This window comes from Myotis nattereri (assembly GCF_964212035.1).
Source record: "Myotis nattereri genome assembly, chromosome: 13".
Lineage (NCBI taxonomy): Eukaryota > Metazoa > Chordata > Mammalia > Chiroptera > Vespertilionidae > Myotis > Myotis nattereri.
The window spans coordinates 28,597,400-28,618,879 of record NC_138088.1 but is presented as its reverse complement, the minus strand read 5'-3'; the positions used below and the strand labels follow the sequence as shown (position 1 = coordinate 28,618,879).

Sequence of the window (21,480 nt, the reverse complement as noted above, 5' to 3'; positions counted from 1 at the left end):
AAAAAAAGTTTTACATCATCTTTAGATGCTCAGATGTCAGTCAATGCATTGTGGCCTCGGGTCAGGTACCTCCATTTATACAAACAGCAGTTTCTTGCCCTTTCTTTTGTGAATTCCTCATGGGTAAGCTTTGATCCTCGCTGAATGACCTTATAAAAGAAAAGGAAACTAGCAATAAAGTTTAAAATTTACACTTTCCACTCAATTTGTTTCCAGATGAATTCACAGTCTTCTGAATCTCACCTTTAGGTCTGACCCTGGTTTAAAAAAATCAAAATTGTGCTTTGGCATCCCAGCCAGTAAGTATCCCAGTGGTCACATTTGAGCTTTCCGCTACTCCATTCGCCCTTTTACCAAACGTATGGTCCAGGATTGCGTCAGTTTAAACGGATGGAGTGTGTGACTCGACATTCTCCCATTTGTGAAAACTCGGTTTCACCGATAACATTGAGTTCTGCTGTCTGTTTACCTCATGTATTGGAAACACTTTGCTTTGGGCCGTTAAGGAACCCAGCATCTTGTAAAACAAGATTTCTCTTCCCTCTCTTAACACTGGTGTACCTAGTTCAGCATTTTTCCTGATCAGACTAAAGAAGAATTTAGAAACTGAAGACTTGGGACAAGCCTTAGGCTCACTTAGCTATTTCTTTTTTCTTTAACAGTGGGGCTCTAAAAAGAGATAGTGTCCAGGTGTTTACTTGAGGGATTAATAAACCTTTCTCTTGTAAAAAAAAGTTTTGTTCAGTTAAGACCAAGCTGATAGCATGCACAGTAAGGAAAGCTACTTGTCTTAGAATATTCACCAGATTATGTGTTAGAACCCCATCTGCTAAAAGTGAGTAATAAAATATAGTTTCCCAAGCAGTGTATATGCATGTGTAATGAAAATACGTGTGCTACTAAGTCAAAACTCTTTTCTAATACAGTATCTACAGTTGTGCTTGCCACATAATAAACTCTCTCTAAGTATTGGCTGAACAAACGAATGAGTTGATACTGAGAATTTTAATTTGTGGTTGGTTTTGAACACACAGTTTGTAAGTTTTAATTAAAAGGACCATTTGAGCTAGGGCTGCATGCAGGTATGGCCTGTGGTGTGCTCAGCATTCGTTACCAGGTCTCCAGAGAAGAGCCTAGGAGAGGAAGGTGGACAGAGGTTGGCTCCACAGGGAAGGATGCCTTCTCTGCCTCATGCTCCACCTGCTGCTGCAAGGAAGAGGAGGCATTTTCAGTCACCCAGGCTTTGAGCAGCGTGGGGTCGATCCTGTTGCCAAGCAGGGTTTGACAGAAAGCCTTTCTCCTGGTCATCAGCCACAGCATCCCTACCTGTGTCAACATCTTCGCCCTGTCTGCCATCCTGGAAGTGGAAGCACAGCTTCAGCTGACGATGTTGTTCCTGTGGCTAAATATGATCCGGCACAATCCATTCCTTAGGTGGAATCTGCAGAGAGTGTGGGGGTGTCAGGCAGCTCAGTGTGGCAACCATGAACCTCTGACTTCCAGATATCTTCAAACAGTTCACGTCTGTGGATCAGGCACCTATGGGTCTCACGGCTTATGTCAACCGTGACGGTCACATCTGATGTGATTAATCTAGTGTGTGTGTGTGGGGGGGGGGGGGCGGGGGGTCAGCACCTGTAACCTGCACATAATCTATTTCCCCTTTGACAAACAGGATGACGTGCTCACCTTCAGCTCTTTCATCTGAACTGGTGGCCATGAGGCCCAGGCCCGGCCTCTACATGATGAACCTTCTGGTGCCCAGTGGCTTTCTGGATATCATCCAAACCTTCTGCTTCTACATGTTGGCAGATAGTGAGAATCATGCACCCCGCCCCCCTTCCTGCCCCCCTTAGTGTCTGCTTGGCCTTGTGTCTGTCTTGAATGGTAGTCAGCCTGCTGGAGACTGTCCTTATCACTTACCTGTTCTACCTGGCCATCATCTAGCCCCCACCCATGTCCCAGTGGCTTCATTCCCTGCTTCTGCATTGCACCAGCCCAAGGAAATGCCCCGCTGCACCCCAGAAGGAAGTAAGGGTCTGGGTCTGCCCCTAACTCATCTCTCTGTTGCCAGCCCTGATCCCTTCAGAGTGATCTCTAAAACACAAAGTCATGTTCCTTTAATACTTAAAACCCCTCATGGCCTTCCTAGCGCTCTTAGAAGATCCGAAGCCCTTTTCATAGCTTCCTAGCCTTTGTGTGACCTTGGTCCTTACGTCCCTCTCCGCCTCACCTGTTGCCACTTTCTCCTCCACGCTGGCCTTTTGTCAGGACCTTTCACGCGAGTTCCCTCATGCTCTGGGCCTCCCTGCTCTTTTGTACTCCCTGCCTGCAATCTTCATGGTAACCTTTAGGCCTTGGCTTAAGTGAGCCTTCTTCAGAGAGATCATCCAACCCAGTATGAAGTACAACCTGCCTTTGTTCTGACTCCGAACATCCTGTTTTCTTTTAACTCCTCCCCCACTTTAAAGAAATGATTTCTGCCCTATCGGTTTGGCTTGATGGATAGAGCATCGGCCCGAGGACTGAAGGGTCACGGGTTCGATTCTGGTCAAGGGCACATGCCCGGGTTGTGGGCTCGATCCCCAGTAGGGGGCGTGCAGGAGGCAGCCGATCAGTGATTCTCTCTCATCATTGATGTTTCAGTCTCTCTCTTCCTCTCCCTTCTTCTCTTTGAAATCTAAAAAATATATTTAAAAAAATGATTTCTTCCCCTTGCCTTTTCTTCATTTTCCCCAGCAGGTTTATTTTATTTGTTCGTTTCCCCCAGTCTATTGTAGATGTGATCAGCGACTGTTTTACTTACCTGATGTTCGCCACCCTGACTGCCACATATTTGGCACGCAGTAATTGTAAATGAGTGAATGCTGACCGCTCTCCCTGGTGCGGTTTGTGTGACTGCCTCTGGGGTAACTATGCTTCATATTGCGGCTCCCCTTTTCAAGGTAGCCACCCCTCTTTAACAGACTACAAGACTTCTCCCTGTTAGACGATAGCATTGCTACTTGTAAGCTTCTTTCATGAAACTGCTCATGCTTTGTAATTATCTGTTAATAAGGGTTCTCCGGTTGATTGTTTCCCTGACTGTACTGTCAGCCCGGTGAGAGCAGGGCCCCCGGCTGTTTTTGTCCATCATTGTTTCTTACTGGTTGAGCGTAGTGTCTCCCATTCATCTTGTTTTGTAAATAAATGCAACATATAAACATACATTCCACCGTCAGGCCATATTTTGTAAGAGGATAATCATGTGCCACTTTATCAGATGAAGTTAGGTGTTGGAAATTTAGGATGAATTAAGAGACTCTTAATATTTTTGAAACCGGAATCTGGAAATGTTAGTGGTTTCTAGCTAGATTCTCCTTTAGATATGAATTAAGAACCTAAAAATTCACCAGGGAAAAACTGTTTCGAAACTTTTACTCTAAGCATCACATGGCAGACATCTGAAATGTTGCCAAACCCAGTTCGGCACTGTTGCGGATTAATGAAATCCTGTACATCTGCCCGCTTGTCTTTCCGAGTCTCCTTCGTGACATCATTAGTGCACTTAAGCCTCCAGAGTAGTTTCTTGGGAAATTTTCATAATCAATTAAATTCACTTTTGAAATGTATACATTCTTTAAATATTATTCATAACTTTTTATGAGCTCCACATTTCCCCCCCCCCCATATCAGAGAGATTTAAAATTACTTTTGCAGAAAAGTACATTGAGAGTACAGTAGATGTCTTCTACCATGCTGTACCAAATTCAGCAGGGTAACAATTTTTTTTTCTTTTCTGGCATCCTCTTGGAAGGAATAATTTTCAGTGTTAATTGAGGAAAGTTTAGCAGTTTTTAAATTCCTACCATGTGCAAGGGGATTTACATATAACCTTGTGTTAGGCTTAATTGGTCTCATTTCCCAGCATCCTTTAGCCTTGGGCCTCCCCGGCTTCAAGGTCAGGTGCTGGGCTGTATAGCGTCCTGTTTCTTCTTCCTGATAAGATCAAAGCCCAGCTAGTTATAAAATGCCTGGACATAAGATTTCCTGATTCCTATGGCAGAAGCACCGTGTACTCGGCTCTTTTGAGTATTACCACATTCCTGTTGTTTTTCTTTTAACTAATCTCAGGTAAACAGTAGATAAATGAATGGTTGCTGGTTGTATTTGGCATCAAGCATTTTTCATTTAGGCCATATTGTATTCATATGAGTAGTGATTTTGAAATAAATTTATTTGGCTTCCAGCATTTGACTATTAATTTATTATTATTTTTTTAATATATTTTTTGGCTTCCAGCATTGTAACGTTAGGAAGATTTTACATACCAATCTGATTTGGTAGCTTCTCTTGAAAAAAATCTGAAAAGCTGGCTACTTGGGCGGCCAGCTTCCTCACACGCTGGCGGGAGTTGCTGATAGAGGCCTTGGGCAGGACAGGCGCCCTCCTGTTGGCTGCTCCCCCTCCCACTTCCAGTTATTTCCCTGACACTGAGGTCAAGTGTCAGTTACCATTTATCCCTGCTGTGGTTCTGTGGGTTTTCTCAGGTGGAGTAAAAGAGTTCTTTTACCCCTGTCTATAGGCCAAGGGGAAATGTGGGGGAGGGAGGCCGTGGATTCCAAGAAAACGAGAGAAGGTGTATTTATTCAGGAAATGAATAATTTTTTGTATCTATTTTTTCTTTTGCGGAATGTGTATTTGAATTAAAAACATACACGGTGCCCATTCATTCCTAATTGTTCCTTCCCTGGCTCCTATAAACATATGAGTCAGGGACTCTTGATTTAGATGCACGATCCTATAAAAAGACAGTGATTCTTTCTGTGGGTACCTCCAAGGATGGAAGCCTGTTCTCCTGGAAGCTTACAACTGTCTTGCAAATGAAATGCCCAGGCATCTTCTCAGTGATTTGTCGAGAGGGTAGCAGTTTCTTTGGCTTTCCTGGTAATTAGACTTTGCCCTCAAGGATTATATATTCCAGAAGAGAGAGCGAACCAGTTTAAAAATAGTGATATAACATAACTGGCATGAGAGAGACAATATGGCAGCTAGAAGAAGGGAAAGATTGCATCTGATGGGGGTAGGGGGGAATCTTGAGGTCACCTTTATGGTTGGTGTTGAGCAGTGGATAGAAACTCACCAGCAGAAGACAGTGGGACAATAGAACAATTTGAATAAAAAAAGATGGGGAGTGGAGGTGGATAGGACAGTGGATAGTGATGTTGATGAAAGTAGAGGGGACTGGGGAAAAGTAAAACTGAAAAGGTTAAGTTGTGGCCTGGTTATGGACAGCCCTAAATGTCTGGCTAAGACGTTTGTGCCTAACTTAAGAGATAAATGACTAAGGACTGGCAGACTTTTGAGTGAGGGGAGAGAAACATCAGCTCATGACTTGTAGGGGGAAAGGTGGAAGAGCCGCCTGCCGTGGTGCAGCCCTCTGTGGAAGTGCCCACGAGTGGTATTTATCTGGATGGGAGCGGGTCTTTGGAGAGTGAATCACTAAGTCTGTGCAGTAGCAGGTGGTGGTGAGGAGTGATGAGGAAGAAGCTGTCGGAGAGGGGAGGAGACAAGCTTTTGAACACAGATGTTGGAGAAGAATGTGGCAGTCAGGAGGAGGACCTTGTTTGGAAGGTGTATTCTTCCAGTTTTCAGTTTCTACTCACAGGCTGGCTTCAACAATATGGCTCACATTACTGAGGAGTGCGGAGGTAAGTGAGCTTCAGGGGTAGGTGATCAGGAAGCTGCATGATGTCCTCCAGGCCGCAGATGTTTCCTGACTCAGCTCTGCCTTCCAGTTGGATGGCGTTCTCTTCAAGCTGATTCTCCTCAGGGTCACAGAAGGCAGCCTGAAGCAGCAAGGCTCCCCATTCACACTTTTGTGCACACCTTTGTTCACATCTAGTGGGAGAGGGAAACTTTTTTCAGAAATGTTCTTATGAAAGCCAGAAAGCTTCATTCTCAAAGGCTTCCATCAAACCCCTTCTTACTTGTCTTTAGCCCAAATTGGGTCACATGTCTGCCTGTTTTTATTAATTGTGGTAAAATACACATAACAAAATTTACCATTTTAACAACTTTTAAGTATACAGTTCAAGTTATACTCTGATAGTTCAAGTTTAATGTATCTCTTCTATTTATAACATGATACCAAATAGAGATCTGATTAATTTTCTGAGGAATTACAATAAAGTGGATCTTGGAGAATGAAATAGTCTTAAGGATCACAGATCCTTACATTCCAGGGGAGTCAGGAAACTGGTTCTTCACTAACATTGTAGGTCATGACAAATTACCCACCCAAACCCCATGAAGACTCTCCTTGGTTTGGAGCACAGATGAAAACGTAGGGTTCATGCTTTCTTTGGCTCACAAAGTGTTTTTCACATAATTGAAATACATGTCAATGTTGAGAAATCAGGAGATTTTAATATAAAAATCTGACTCATTTTTTAGAATTTTTTTTTTATTTTAGAGAGAAAGGCATTTAGAGAGACAGAGATGGACAGACATCGATTTGTTGTTCCACTTATTTATGTACCACTCATTGGTTGTTTCTTTTTATTTTTTAATATATTTTATTGATTTTTTACAGAGAGGAAGGGAGAGAGATAGAGAGCTAGAAACATCGATGAGAGAGAAACATCGATCAGCTGCCTCCTGCACACTCCCCACTGGGGATGTGCCCGCAACCAAGGTACATGCCCTTGACTGGAATTGAACCCGGGACCTTTCAGTCCGCAGGCCGACGCTCTATCCACTGAGCCAAACCGGTTTTGGCCATTGGTTGATTCTTACATGTGCCCTCACAGGGGATCGAATCCGCAATCTTGGTGTATCAGAATGATAGCTCTAACCAACTGAGCTATCTGGCCAGGGCCCTGGGTTATTTTTAAATGGAGAGGTGTTGGCCCGCTGAGCTTGTGCCAGCCACAGGCTAGAGCAGAAATGTCAGAACTTGGGCTTCTTGCTTTCCACACCCCCCTGTGCGCGCCCCCCCCCCCCCCCCCCCACACACACACACACTTCAGACATTTTGGTTGAAGAGTGTCTTTCTCCTTTATAATGCAAACATAACCTGGGGAAATTAATGCCATCATGATTTAGAATTTGCTTTCATTTAATGACTATTTATTCAATTCATTTTTTGTGATAAGCAGACTCCTCAAAAATGCTATTTTTCAAATGAGTTACAGGAGACTACTTGTAGAGGAAGTGGCTGTGATCTATGATACTGCAAGTGCCATGTAATTGGAAAGTCTTATGTAATTGTTGCCTCTTCTGTCCCCTTCATGTTATCTCCTTCATCACTGTGACTTACTTGAACCATGCTTCTTGACACTGTAAGTGCTAGATTCTAACGTTTAAAAATGAATAAGATACAGTTGTTGGTCACCGGAAGCCCAACTCATTGGTGGGATTGGTAAGAAAAGAAAAAAAGGCAAAGAAATAAGCACTATAATATTGCCACAACAAAGTGAGATTGGGGAGGTTAGAGAGAAAGGGGGAGGAGTTTTCACATTTGAACTAGGTTTTGTTTGATCAGTAGGAGTTCTCTGAACTTTGAGATAAATTAGCTAAGCCTGCCTGTAGTATGGAACAGTTTAAAAATCTTACTAGTGATTCTCAGTGGAATGGCATCATGGGGCCATGGAAATGACCGTGCAAGCTGACACTGTGCAAAGGGCTTTTAGTAATCAATGGGAAAGTAAATGGATCTGCAAACGTTAAAAATTGTGGTCCGAACATTGACAGTTTATTTTATTGCAATCATAAATATATAGGGAAATGAAAAAATAATACTAGTATTTGGTGCACTATGCTTAAACGTTAGAAATAGAGAATTGATGTGTTTCATATTTTTGTTAAAGACCTTGTCAAGAACAGTTGGAACAGTGCCTTTTTTTTGGATTGGATAAGCCACAATGAGGAGGGACCATCTTCTCTTGCCTTAGTGAATTGTCATAATCATAAGTCTGGAGCAGATTCCAACATTTCATCCTTTGTACTTTCAAAGTTGTGAAATATCTCCCAGAATCTCTTTAATGTGAAGTTGTTTTTTCGCCAGCAGCAGTCCCTTTGGGACTCACAACCGCTTTTGTTATTGATGCCGATAAGTGTGTCTTCACTAAGATTCCCTTGGCTGCATATCCTGAGTCTCAAAGAGCAACAGTGTCAACATTCCCATGGGCAGCTGTGGATTTTATACCCATTGACATTCGATTCAAATTTCACTTCCAGCCGTGTCATTTTGTGTGTGTTTCTTTTCTGCACTTTTATCTCTGTTGGCCACGTTTCCACTTTTAGTTATCCATTTTTGAAGTATGTCCTTGGTTTTATCACTGGGAGACAAGAAGTCAGCACAACTCCTTGCTTTGCTGTCTGTGTAGGAACTGATTACAGATGTGCAGTGAGTTTGCACCAACAGGCTTTGAAAAAAGCAGTGTGATTGGTCACAGATCAAGGTGAACATCTGTGATAAATGTAGTGATTTGTGTACTGAAGAGCTGGTAGCAGAATTTGTATTTGATATAGATGCTCCCAATTAATGTACTTTGGTAACTGGAATGCACGCTTGTGTTGTTGAGGTATGGGTGGTGTTAACTAAGCTGTGGTAACTGCAATTCATGCATATTGGAACTGTGCAAAGCCAGGATGTCTTAAATAGTTTGTCCTGCCCTTTGTTGGGAATTCAGCATCTGTAGTCCTGGCTACTGAGTACCAGTGCGGCCCCTTTTGTGTCACTGTGACAACCAAAATGCTTCTCACAGTTCTCCATGTGTGCATGGGGATGGGGGTACCTCCCTGGATTGAACCATTCTGGGGCCAACTATGGGTCACTGTGTCATTACTCAGAGCGTGCTGAGGGCAGCCACTTTGCTCGCTCACTTCGGTATTCCTGGCCGAGTTTCTGGGCAGTTGAGCGTTCACAGTGACCTCACCATGAGTTTGGGGTGCCTTCCACTTCCTTCATAAGCCAACGAGGTAGAAATGACCCTCTCTAGGGAGTTCCGTGACTTAGATTCTAGCTGGACTTTGACACACACCTGTGCACTTGCTTCACTCTGTTGAGTCCTAATTTCCTCATCTGTAAGATAGGTGTCACATATCTGATTTATAAGATTATTGTGAGGAGCACATGGGACATGGATATGAAGACTGTGTAAGGTAAAGGTGAGGAGGAGTCTGGAGGTGATAAATAACTGAATCATTGAGATGCATTTCTTAGATTTAAAGTGAAATACAGCAGATATCGTTAATGTTTCAGCTAAATAAGCATCCTCCGTTTTTAGACGCCCTCCCATGAGAGAAGTTCTCTACTTTCCCAGCGCCACTGTCCAGTGTTTTCTGGTTGGCTCTCTTCTCATTTAGCTCCCTTCAAGGTGAAAGGAGCTATTGACTCACAACCCATTAGTACAAGAAGAAACTTTAAACAGCCTCCTTACTTCTCTGTTGATACAAGGAAAATAGAACGCAAATGGGTTGGACTTTGGGAGAAGCAGGCTGCAGATGGCGCCCAGCTGGTAGCCATTTTGAATGATGAATTTTCAATGGTTTCGAGTATAAATGTCAAGTTAGAGTGCTCAGCGTTCTTTTCCTGGTCCAAGAATAAATGCTTCAAGTAAAGTCAGCATAAATAGACATGTCTTGGGTTGAACTGAGATGCTGATTACTTACCTGTGGATTTTTAACTTTACGTCTGGATTGAAGAATTTGGTGAAATAAGCACGTTAGTAGAATGTTGTTGGTTTGGCAAAGGTTTCCTTCATCTGTAAAATATTATCCTAAAATTGCTGCAGACTTGCAAGATGTGTAGTATAGTGAACACTGGTAGATATGTTCTCTTTCTGCATGGTCTGCTAATCTGGAATTTGTTGGAGATGGAAAAAAATCTATGACTTGAGCATTGAAGACTGTAAATGGAATTCTTTTATGGATGAAACTGCATGTAGAATTTGATTCGATTTTACTTGTTTTATTTTCTCCTAATTTTGGAAAGAGAAATTATTTCAATAATTGATTGTAAATCTGTGATGAAACTTTTTTCAATAGCTAATATAACTTTCTTCCAGTTAAAAAAATTTCAAATTCCAGCTTATGTAAACACTAGAGGCCCGGTGCATGAAATTCATGCACGGGTAGGGTCCCTAGGCCTGGCGGGTGATCAGGACAGATTGGGGCCTTCCTTCGTTATGCGCTGCCCCCTGGTGGTCAGTGCACGTCATAGTGAGCGATAGAACTCCCAGTCTCCCGGTCGAACTCCGTGGGGACACTTTGCATATTAGCCTTTTATTTATATAGATTGCCCTCTGTTTCCACCTCTCCCCTGCATCACTCCTCACAGTTAAAACTAAAACCAAAACAGGAGCATAGGATTCCATGTTTATGAACTACCTTTTTAATATGAAAAAACCAGTGCCATTACTCTTTAGAGAACATCACTCCCTGTTTATGAAATGCAAATATAAATTAGAAAGTTAAGATAACTCTAGCTTCCAAACTGTTAAATATCCATAGCAGACTGTCTTCATCAGATTTTTTTATGATGAAAAAGTAACCTTTAAAGATGAACTGTAAAAATAGATGTTCTTTCTAATATAACAGTCTTAATTTTAATTGCTTCATATATTTCAAAATTGATATTCCTCGACTAAATACTTTTATTACTATAAATATTTTCTATTCATCAGATCTGAGATTAGCATAAGAATTAACTTACATTTCAATTATTAATCCCCTGAAAGTAATGAGTAGAGTAAGTTTTACAATAAAAATTTCAAATAGTTATTTTTCATAGTTAAAGTTTTAGATGGACTCCTCCAAAGTCTCCTCTCTCCTTGTGACATATTATAAGAGCGCAGCTAAAGAAACCTAGAAAAACCGGTAGAATTGAGAAGAGATTCTTCTGACAGTGAAGATATCCAGAAGTTGGAACTGACCTATTTGAAATGACATTACCATAACAGCATCCAGAATTAAGAGTTAGAACAGGTCTTTAAAATATTTAAGGTGTCATTGAATGGTTTTTGAAAAGGATTCAAAACCAGATATTTGTTTTTTGAGGTTTGACTTTGTGAAAGCGAAAACCAGGACAATAATTAAATTGAAATAAAAACCAGAAAACAACCAGCTAGGACTGAGTTTAGGATTTTTTTCCCAGAGGCAGAAGGTAGTCATTTTCTTCTCAGAGGTTTTATGGCTTTGCATTCCTAGGCATTCCTTAGCTTAACTGACATCGTGGTATTTATAGTTTAGTGCCGCAAGGCAGCACTAGTCATTTTAAGCATGTTTCCCAACTTTCAGTTCATATTTCATACAACAGGGGTGCATCAGCATCTTATTTTGGAAAGGGTTGGCCAGGGTGGGCCACCTAATTGAATTATTCTTTGAATGCAAACCGAACACTTTGGACACTATCCTGACTTGCTTGAGAATTAGGGTTTATCGTGGGTTCCTGGGAAGCGATTTCCTTGTGAGGTTTTGCAAGAGTTATTTGGATTGTGGAAAATGTATGATCTCCTCCTGAGAGGTGTCAGTGTTTTCATCCACGATAGGATCCATAAAATTAACTTGTTTCAGTGCCCCCATTTTCATGATTAAAAAAAAAAAGTCACCTTAATTCTCATGGCTTTCTATTAAACCTGCCTGGGTTTTGTGAAGATGGTAGGAGCTGCCAGTAGCTGCCGTTACGGTTCGTCCCTGCTGTCTCCTTCCTCAAAGCGCTGAGCCTTAGACACACTAGGAACGTGCTACCTCCACAACTCAGTCTGCGCAGTGGCTTGTAGCACTGGTGTCCACATCCAAGCTCTTGTCCAACTCAACGTCGCCTCTTTGGAACGGGAAGTAAGCACTTAGGTTGGGGTTGCCTGGAAGCCCTGGGCATATTTTAAAAAATATATGGAACTCGCTTGTAAGCGTCCTAGGTCTTTCTTGCCCCTTGGAGAAATCCCAGGTTTATCTCTGACCTTTGTTTGTTAGCTGCCTTATTAATGTACAGCATCCAGAATTATGATTTAAAACAAAAGTCTCTACAGTATTTTAAGGTGGGATTTAATGTTTAGTGGTGCTTGGAACTTGGGTTTTGTGAAGGTGGAAATGGAGGCCATAATAAGTTTAAAAAAACAAACTATCTGGAACTTACGTTAGGATTTTTTTCCGCTCCCTGAGACATAAGATAGTCATTTTCCTCTCAGAGGTTTGACGGCTTCTTTGATTTCAGCCACAGCTTTGTGACCTCACCTTTTCCAGTTCCCCTGTCTATCTTGATTCTCCTATTTGTCTTGATGACCACTAGGACATCTTTTTAAGCATAGCTTTCTGACTTGCTTAGTGCCGTTTCTGCCTCTGCACCCTCCTATCCCCCCTTCTCCAACTTCTACCAGGGTACATGCCTCCACCTCCTGTTCGAGCAACCCAGCTTCAGACTGGGCCACCTGGGCCAGCCTGCACCCACATCCCAGCAGAGAACTGTGCCTCCTCCTCCTGCTCTCGGGACAGCCTCACACCCTACCACTCCCATCGCGGGCGGGTACTGATAGCATACGGATAGCATACAGTGTTTACGCCAGAGGAACGGACTCGGAGTCATTGTGGATGACAGTTTGAAAAGCTTCACTGATAAATTCCAAGGGGGAATTTTGACTCTGAAGTAAGTAGGGCCCCTTCCGATTTGTAGTTACTTCTCTGGTTCTCAGGGCTTATTTGTAGCAAGTGAGAGGCAAGCACAGGTACCAGATGGCTTTGGTTTGTGTCATGTCTTCAGTCTATATGGAGCATGTCAATGTGCAGACTCATAGGAGGATTGAAGACAAGACACATTCCCCATCCTGGATGGGTAAGGTGAGCCTTGAAACGCCTCAGCTACTGTCCAGTACCTCCCTGCCCTCCTTCTAGATTTTTCTACACTCCCCCTCTTCTGCCTGGGACACTTTCTTCACCTCTTCCCTAGCTAGCGCACTTTTCCTTCTCCTCTAGGTCACAGCATTAATGGTCACTTCCGTGAGCTAACTTTTCTTGACTCCCCACGACTGGGTTGGGATCCCCTCTACACACCCCCACCTTGCCCTGCCCTGTTCTGAAGCTTGGGACACACACAGTTCATAGTGGTGGGTTAACTTGTCTTTGCCCTTGCCTGACCATGTGCTCCCTGAGGGAAGCCCTGTCTATTTTGCTGTTCCTAGTGTCCAGAACAGTGCCTGCCCCAAAGGCATCAACCTGTCCTTAAAACAGGCCTCATATTACCCAGCAGTCGCTGTGTGCCACACCCTGTGCCTGGGTTTTCCACATGCTTCCTTTTAAAACCTCACAGCACCTCTACAGCTAATTGTACAGAGGAGAAAAATGAGGTTGACCAAAGGTACTTGCCCAACGTGATAGCCAGGAAGCGGCCAGGTACTTGCCTCTGGAACCACCTGCCTGTAACTGCTACATTGCACACAACGATGAACAATCGTGCGTAGGGACCAACAAGGAGCCTCGCGAGTGACCTGTGTGGTTGGCGTTGGCAGCCACAAATGGTATTTAGTGGAGTTGCTCTTTACTAGTTATATAGGTGCCAGATTCCAATAATAAGTCATTTGTTTTCTGTAAAAGATCTGACATTTACTGCAGCTCACAGGACTTTGGACATCATGTGGAATAAAAGATTGAACTCTTGTTTTAGAATTAGGGGTCTTGAGCTTGGGGTAGCCTCTCTTCCACTCACAGTCAGTGAGTGCTGCTGTGGGTAGGTTGAAAGTGAGTCTTTCCATGAGCCTCTACCTCATGTGCAGTAGACTTAGACCAGTGTGAGTTTTACTGGAGTGTATGGAGTAGGCATTTTGACTTGATGCCCATTACCTGCTATTACGATATAGTCACTGGCGCAGTCTTCCCCCTCATGGAGTATCTAGTGGTGTTTAATAAAAAGAGGTCATGTGCAGGTGATTGCTCAGACATATGCTGAAGCAATATCTTCACCGATACAGCTCCTAGAGTAATGGAAGGTAAAGAGGAAATAAACAAATGGGACTACATCAAAATAAAAAGCTTCTGCACAGCAAAAGAAACCATCAACAAAACAACAAGAAAGCCCACTGCATGGGAGGACATATTTGCCAATGCTATCTCTGTTAAGGGTTTAAATAGGCTTTTTATAAATATTTGTAGGATGCTATAACCAGTTAGTATCCATAACTCCTAAAGCAAATCTTCAAATTTTTATATCCACGTTTTAAAAAGAGGGAGGGCCCGTGTTCATTATAGTATGGTGGTTAAAACTGTGGTCTTTGCAAAGCAGTCTGGGGTTTTTAGCATCACTCTGCTAGGAAGCTGTGTGAGGAATAAAAAAATCTACTTCGGGGACTCTTTCCCCCTCCCCATGTGGGAGTCTTTGCTTGTTTCTCAATAAATTTCCACCTTTTGCTATAAAAAAAATCTACTTCATGGGCATGCTATGAAGATTCATTTACCCAAACAGATCCTGTGCTTGTTGAGTACAGAGTTGAGAGCTTACTTTTATTTTGCAGAGACAACGATAAAAAAGTAAACCCAGAAAATTTGGAGAATTTCAGATTGTGACAAAAGTTAGGAGGGAAATAGATGCAGTGAAGTGGGAAGAGTAATTCTGGTTGGGGGTGGTGCAGGAGTGTGTGTTGTGGGGAGGTGACAGGGAGCCATCAGAGTGAATGCAAAGACCCCGAAGGGGTTGCCTGCAGGGCACGTTCTTGGGGAGGCCCGTATAGCTGGAGTGGAGGGAGATGGGGAGGATGATATTTATTTTATTTTTAGATATAGAGTTAGAGTTAACTTAGCAATTTAGTGGTGAAGACAGTTATTCATATTAACAAGGACAGTATAAGATGAGAGAAGCAGGGGACGGGTCCTGTAGGGCTGGGGTGGCGAGCATACCTGCCTTCAGCGCCAGGCCAGCCCCTTGACCTTGTGAAGACAGTGTAACTTCCCTTTGGTTTTCGGTTTTAATAGAGACTCCAGTGCAGAGAAATATTTCCCTAAGAAAAGCAGCAGTGCAAACACCGTGAGAAATGGCAGTTGTGATAATACAAACCTGACAGTGGTGATGGCCAGGACTCTTGACCTCAGTGGGAGAGACGCCGTGGGGCCTGGAGGGGGCAGCTGGAGCCTTCTGGGCCTGACCAGAGAGGGCATCTGGCCCCCCGTGCAGGCCAAGAGTGGCCATGTGGGGATGTGGGCTACAGGTGCTAAATCTGCCAAGTTTTACAGAGAACCAGAAATCTGAATTTGTATGGGAAATTCCCCGATTTAAAAATATTGGCTCACATTTAAGAACAGAAAACGTTGGGGTGGATAGACAAAATGCCAGACTGAAGCAGCTGCTGAAAGCTGTTTTATGCTATGATAAAGGGGATTGCATGAAGTAGGATGCACGTTAACATGTTAACCATTTAGCCTTCTGCCCTGTCGTAACGAAGACGGAGAGCAAAGAGGCACTTTTTTTTTTTTTTAAATATATTTTATTGATTTTTTACAGAGAGGAAGGGAGAGAGAGAGAGAGTTAGAAACATTGATGAGAGAGAAACATCAATCAGCCGCCTCCTGCACATCCCCCACTGGGGATATGCCCGCAACCCAGGTACATGCCCTTGACCGGAATCGAACCTGGGACCCTTCAGTCCGCAGGCCAACGCTCTATCCACTGAGCCAAACTGGTTTCGGCGGCCGAAGAGGCACTTTTAAATAATTGGACCGTTAATGTGTTTCATTATGTCTTCACCATTAGTTTGTTTAGTTAACTCTAAATCCGTATTAAAAAGTAAGCACCCTATTCTAATTTAAATGATTAATGTAATCGGCTGTTTTTGCGGATTTGCTTAGTTGTTTGCTCTACAGTTAGGTGCAGTCTTTATTCATGGTACAGAAGTAAACATTTGTCGAAGTCATGTGATAAAAGCAGAGAAGATCAAAAGATACACATATTTGGTGACACCCTTTTCTTACTGCCTTTGTCCTCTGTGCGGCAGTCTCATTCCCCTCGCTTGTGCGGTCTCTGGGCCTCCTGGCCAGTGTTGGCTGCAAGTAAGTGAGAAAGAACTGTGGCAACTATGCCATTTTAGACCAGGCAAAGGATGATGGGAATGTAGCCTTACGCTGTGATATCATGTTTAGAGGCTTTTCATCAGTTTTAATGAAATACCAATGTGCTCAGAGCAAGTTATTTATTCCCTCTCCCTCCCCCTACTCCCCCCTCCCCCCCAAAAAAATCTTCATTTAGAACGACCTAACCCACATAGTTTTGTATTACGAGGATTATGTTTGATGTGTTGCAATCCATTGGCAATTGTTTTGGGGAATTTTATTCAGCACAAGCATTTCTGACTGTTCTGGCAACAAGTTGGGTTAATTGCTTGTTCATGTACTTTTTGGTCTTGTTGTCTTTATGTTAACATCCTGGGGCATCATGGAGAGAAACACTGGGAGTAACAAAATATACTTGAATATTTCTGATAGATAAAAAGCTTATAAAATGCATCTTTTCCCCCCAACCCCCCAGTTTTTTTGGTTTTTTTTGGCATTGCCTTAAAATGAGATCATTTTGTTGTATCCACATGAGCCTAAAGACTTGAAAATGATCTTTCTTTATTAGAAAATCTTATCTGTAAACACTGGTTCTTAATTAAATCAGTATTTCTCTTATTTTTTGTTGCAGATCATGGAGGAAACAAATACACAGATTGCTTGGCCGTCAAAGCTGAAGATTGGAGCCAAATCCAAGAAAGGTAAATTGTGAGAGACGGGGAAATTGGTAGTTTGATAGCAACTTGGAATCACTACAAGTTGGCCAGGAAGAAAATCACCCTTTATCTTTATCATGTTTATCCCCCAATACTTGTCAAGTAGCAGTAGTTTGGAAGATTTATCATAAGTAAAAAATAAGGTACAGCCTTTTATCCAACAACAGAAAAAATATTTTTAAGCATTTTCTTATAATAGAAGGTACTAATAGCAACCTACGTTTCAAGGGTGCCTGCTCATTTGATGGCTATGAATCATAGTAACTCTCCATGAGTAATAACGTATTTTCAGTATATAAACTCTCAATATGTATGTACATGGTAGTCTTCTTGTTTAACTAGAGGTCTTGTTTATGAACCACACAGATTTAATATTGAATGTTTTTCCCTTCTAATGTGATATGAACCTTCGATTTTCCTTCTCCACTGATTCTTCTCCTATTAGAGAGTGAAAATCTCCCTAGATTTCTCTTCTAGGCTGAGCATTTCCCTTGCCTGGCCTCTGCTTCATGGATGGTCAGAAATGAAAGGAAGTCTGGGCACCCTTCGTTTTCTTTTAAGATCACATAGTATTTTCAAGTGACCTGCCAGCATATATTTTTATGGTTAGTTTTTCTTTTTAAAGTATAGCCTTAGTCTCAGTAAACTTTGTTGTGCGTACTTTATTAAGAGACGCAAGTAGTCATTAGGAGATAATGGAAAACACCATCAAAGGATAATGCGAGCTGAGCGTTATCCTCGTGGTCTAGGTTTTGTTGTTGTTCAGTTCTGTATTTGTTGCCCGTTCTCCCTATGACTCTTGTTGCTAACTGGTGCTAGACGCTGCAGCACTTCCCAGCCTCCTTTCTTATTTTAGTCCAGTTGCCTTCTTTTAAACGAATTTTATTAGAGTTACTCATCACAAGGAATGCCAACTATGTTACAGTTGTTGTTATGAGTGTTGTTAGCTGGACTTCAGTGGACTGGAATTCTACAGAAACTCTGATCTTGTTACGTTCTTATTGGTGGTCATGGTGGCAAGAAATGGGAGGTTGATGTGTTAAATAGTCATAAGAAGACAGGGCGAATATCCCAGCATAATTCCATAACTTTGCATAAACCTTGAATTTGCCAAGTACTACAGGATATATTCTTAGTTCATCTTCAGTGTGTTGAGACGTTTTATTTCCGTTATGCAGAAGAAGAAACTGTCATTATTATCTACTTATTTGGTTGTTTGCAGCCACTTAAAAATCCCTGGCCTTCTGCATCACTTGAGCAACTTGGGATTTGAACATGAACTGGATTCTGGCTTTCTATTAGGTATTTTTACTTAACTAATGAAATGAGCTTTATTACTATCCTAATAAAACTGTAATCTGCTCAGTGCCTAAAGAAAACCCCCGAGGAAACATGAATGTTAAAGCAATTCCGGACAATTTTGAAACGTTTATTCTCTTGCTTCCCCCCCCACTATCATTGGAAACTGAGACTTGATTAAATTTTTCATTCAAAATGTGGTGACAGGTTTGGAGATTTTAGATAAGATGGAGATGAATAGGTTAGGTTAATGTTTTAGATTAGTTTCTAGTATTGACACACCCCATTTAGAATGGCCAACTATCTTCCACATTTTGATTATATGTTTTGCTTCGGAAATAAGACTATTTTAGCAGTACATTTGAGGGCATTTAGCGTCATTTTCCACATGATTAATGTTAACTTTTGGAATTGTTTCTAAGAATTGATCTCCTCAGGCCTATGTCTAAAGACCACATTATATTTTTTTATTATTTATGAAGTGCTATGAATGCACAAAATACTGTGTGATGAGCAGAATGTGCCAAAAGAAAGAGATTGAGCTCAAGGAAGAGAGAAAATGTCAAGAGTTTTCCTCAGAGGGACTGACCCTTCAGAATTTACTTGAGTTGCTCTTATTATTTAAACACACAGCTGCTGAGTCAGTTCTTGGCTGACATCCCTGTTATATATATTCCTATATTATTTTTAAAATGTTTCAACTCAGAGATATAATTTTGCATTGAATAAGAGGGAAATGAACATGGCAGGAGGCACTTTAGAAGGTAATTATTTGCTCTTTCATCTAATGTGACTGTCTGCCTCTGAATGTTGTAGAGGATGGAGTTGTTGGTCTTTATTTTTCAAGCCCTTTCTTTCCAAACTCTTACTATTCAAGAGACCAAAGAATATAAATGTATCTGTGGACTCGTTCCATGTTTTGGATGATTATTAAATTTTACATCCCAGGGTGATGTGAAGACTTGGAGTATACAGATAATCCCCAGACTGCTGGAGAGACCACACCGCCATGGGTTTGTGCTGTGTTTTACTTTCTAGATTTATGATGCTTATTGGTGGAATATTTGAGCCTAGACAAACATTTTTCATGGCTACTGTTACCACAATCTGCCCCCTGTTTTACCTTATTGGAATTTGGGCCTATGCTTTTGAAGTGACTTTCCAGGAGGCTTGTCCAAACTTTGTTTTTTAAGCCATCAATCCTTTATCAGAGTGGTGTTTGAGCAGCTGTATGGCTCCTTTGGTTGAAGTGCTGATAGGATGCTGCCTGGCAGAAAGGCAGAAAGCCAACAGCCTGAATTTGCCATCAGAAAATTGAGGTTCTTCAGGTTCTGTAGACCTGCGGTGGAACTGGGAAGCCCTGTAATTAACAAGTTCCTCTGATGGTTCTTACAGTTAAGCTGAGTTTGGGAAACAAAAATCTAACCATTTGACATTGAAGTGTGATATAGTCATTAAGGAAGGAGACCATGTGTTCAAAGGCAATGGCAGATGACTGCTGTTGAAAAATAGGCGAAGTCCTTCAGAGCCACTTGGGGATGACTTCCACCTTGGTTTTCAAAGAACTGCACTTTTACGGGTTCATTTTAAGTTTGTCACCTTTGTAGTCAGTTAACGTGGATAAGTTCAGAGTGATCACAACCTCATTGTTCTGTGCCTGTGCGGGATAGAATTTTGGGTAAAAGACTATCCAGTGTTTGCTTCCTCTCTCTTCCCTCCATTCTCCTTCACCATCCTTCTCACCCCTTTCTTTCCTCCCGCCCCATTCCCCTTGAACCATATAGAATATGGTGAAAACTGGAATAGAAACATTTTTATTTAGTAAGCAGGACATTTTGGGGTAAAGCTTGTTAAATACACACACACACACACTCAGAGGCTATAGAAATTTTTTTTTTTTTAATTCTTGAGTATTTGAAATTATGGGAAGGTTGAATCTTCATTAGAGCCACAAAGAACTAAGAAATTAAGACTCAATATAACGGACATTTAAATAGGCAACTCCAGGATTGTTTAATGGAGGTCATAATTAAGAAAAATAAAGCAATGCATGGTATTTCTTCTGTAAAACCCACGTTTATTTTGAGTAAAAGTAAAACTGTTTCTAACTCTTGGAGTTAGAATACTAGAACATTCTGCTTTACGTGGAAAAAACTGAGCTTTGTGCTCGTCAGACCAGTATTTATAAGGTGTTTAATAGTGTAAACCTTACATAGGATAACTTCAGGCACTCATTAAAATTTTGAATATGCTGTTGTGAATCACAGCCTATTTTAAAATAAACTCAGGTTCATTAAAGTGCAAATAGCATTTTGAACAAGTTTGACTATATTGCCAAATGAAAGTCCTTCCAGACCTGCTTTAACAAATAGATAAAAGTGATTTGTCATGAGAATTTATTAAGCTGGTATGATTGTGATCCATTATGCTAGACGAGTTTGTTCTCTTAAATAAGGTTAACAGTTTTCTTGCAGTCGTCTTTTGGCTCTTACTTTGCTCATCAATTTTTTTCTTTTTAGGCTGGCAAAGGTAATTGTGGGTAAAAATTGTTTAAAGTTTTTACGCCAAATTCCAAATAAACGAGGTCAGCATTCATGAAGCTTTACTGTTTTGTTCTGTGAGGGAGTTGTCCTGCAGAGTTGAACTAAGTGGTAGAACTGCTCCCTGCCAGCGTTTCCTGTTTGACGTTAGGGTGCCACAGGCTAGCAGGAATGAAAGGTGTTGACTGGATTGCTGGATGCATCCTGGTTTGGAGGCAGTTTGGCACCAAGTTTGGCCATTCTCTTCCTCCTAGAATAAACAAGAGAATCATCAAAATTCCATGAGGTTTTACTAATTTTGGTTGCATTCCATCAGAAGAAGAATCATCTAATAGAAAACCTTAGCATGAGAAAAACGGTAGACTGTTCATTTAATTGTTTTCAGGGGAGAATGCTTTACTGTCCTCATACTTTGGTTGGGTGTTCATGTTGGACTAGTTGAGGTCTGTAACGTGGGACTGCTCAGACAGCAGAAGGCAGAGAAGAGGCATGGCACGGTACACCGTGTTTCCAGTGGGGGATTGTGACTCATTAGTGTATCAAAAATTACCTTAGGTGGTCACACCAGCATGTAAAAAAACACAACTGGCCCTGACCAGTGTGGCTCGGTTGGTTGGGCATTGTCCATGCACCAAAGGGTTGCTGGTTTGATTCCTGGTCAGGGCACATGCCTGGGTTGTGGCCTCGATCCCTGGTGGTGGGGCACTTGGGAGACAACCGATCGATGTTCCACTCTCTCATTGATGTTTCTCTCTCTCCCTCTCCTTTTTTCTCTCTCTCAAAATGTTAAGAGAAAAAATCACCATAGACCCCTCTGTAACATTCTAACAAAAACATAAATATATTTAAAAAATACAACTGGATTAGAAAACAGTGTAAGAATATTGTGAAACTTGCAGTCATGTATGTCA

The 21,480-nt window shown here is 41.7% G+C and overlaps 1 protein-coding gene across 1 annotated transcript in view; it reads left to right on the top strand.

Annotated features, from left to right (window-relative positions):
* Window positions 1-1,676: 1,676 nt before the first annotated feature.
* Window positions 1,677-21,480, top strand: part of BICC1 (BicC family RNA binding protein 1) — a gene marked incomplete at its 5' end in the record, with an annotated part of 120,304 nt that continues 100,500 nt past the window's right edge. The window contains 4 exons of the mRNA XM_081105216.1: window positions 1,677-1,815; window positions 9,352-9,540; window positions 12,363-12,508; window positions 16,646-16,715. Of these exons, the coding sequence (XP_080961342.1) occupies window positions 1,677-1,815; window positions 9,352-9,540; window positions 12,363-12,508; window positions 16,646-16,715 (544 nt within the window). The remainder of the gene's footprint in view (window positions 1,816-9,351; window positions 9,541-12,362; window positions 12,509-16,645; window positions 16,716-21,480) is intronic.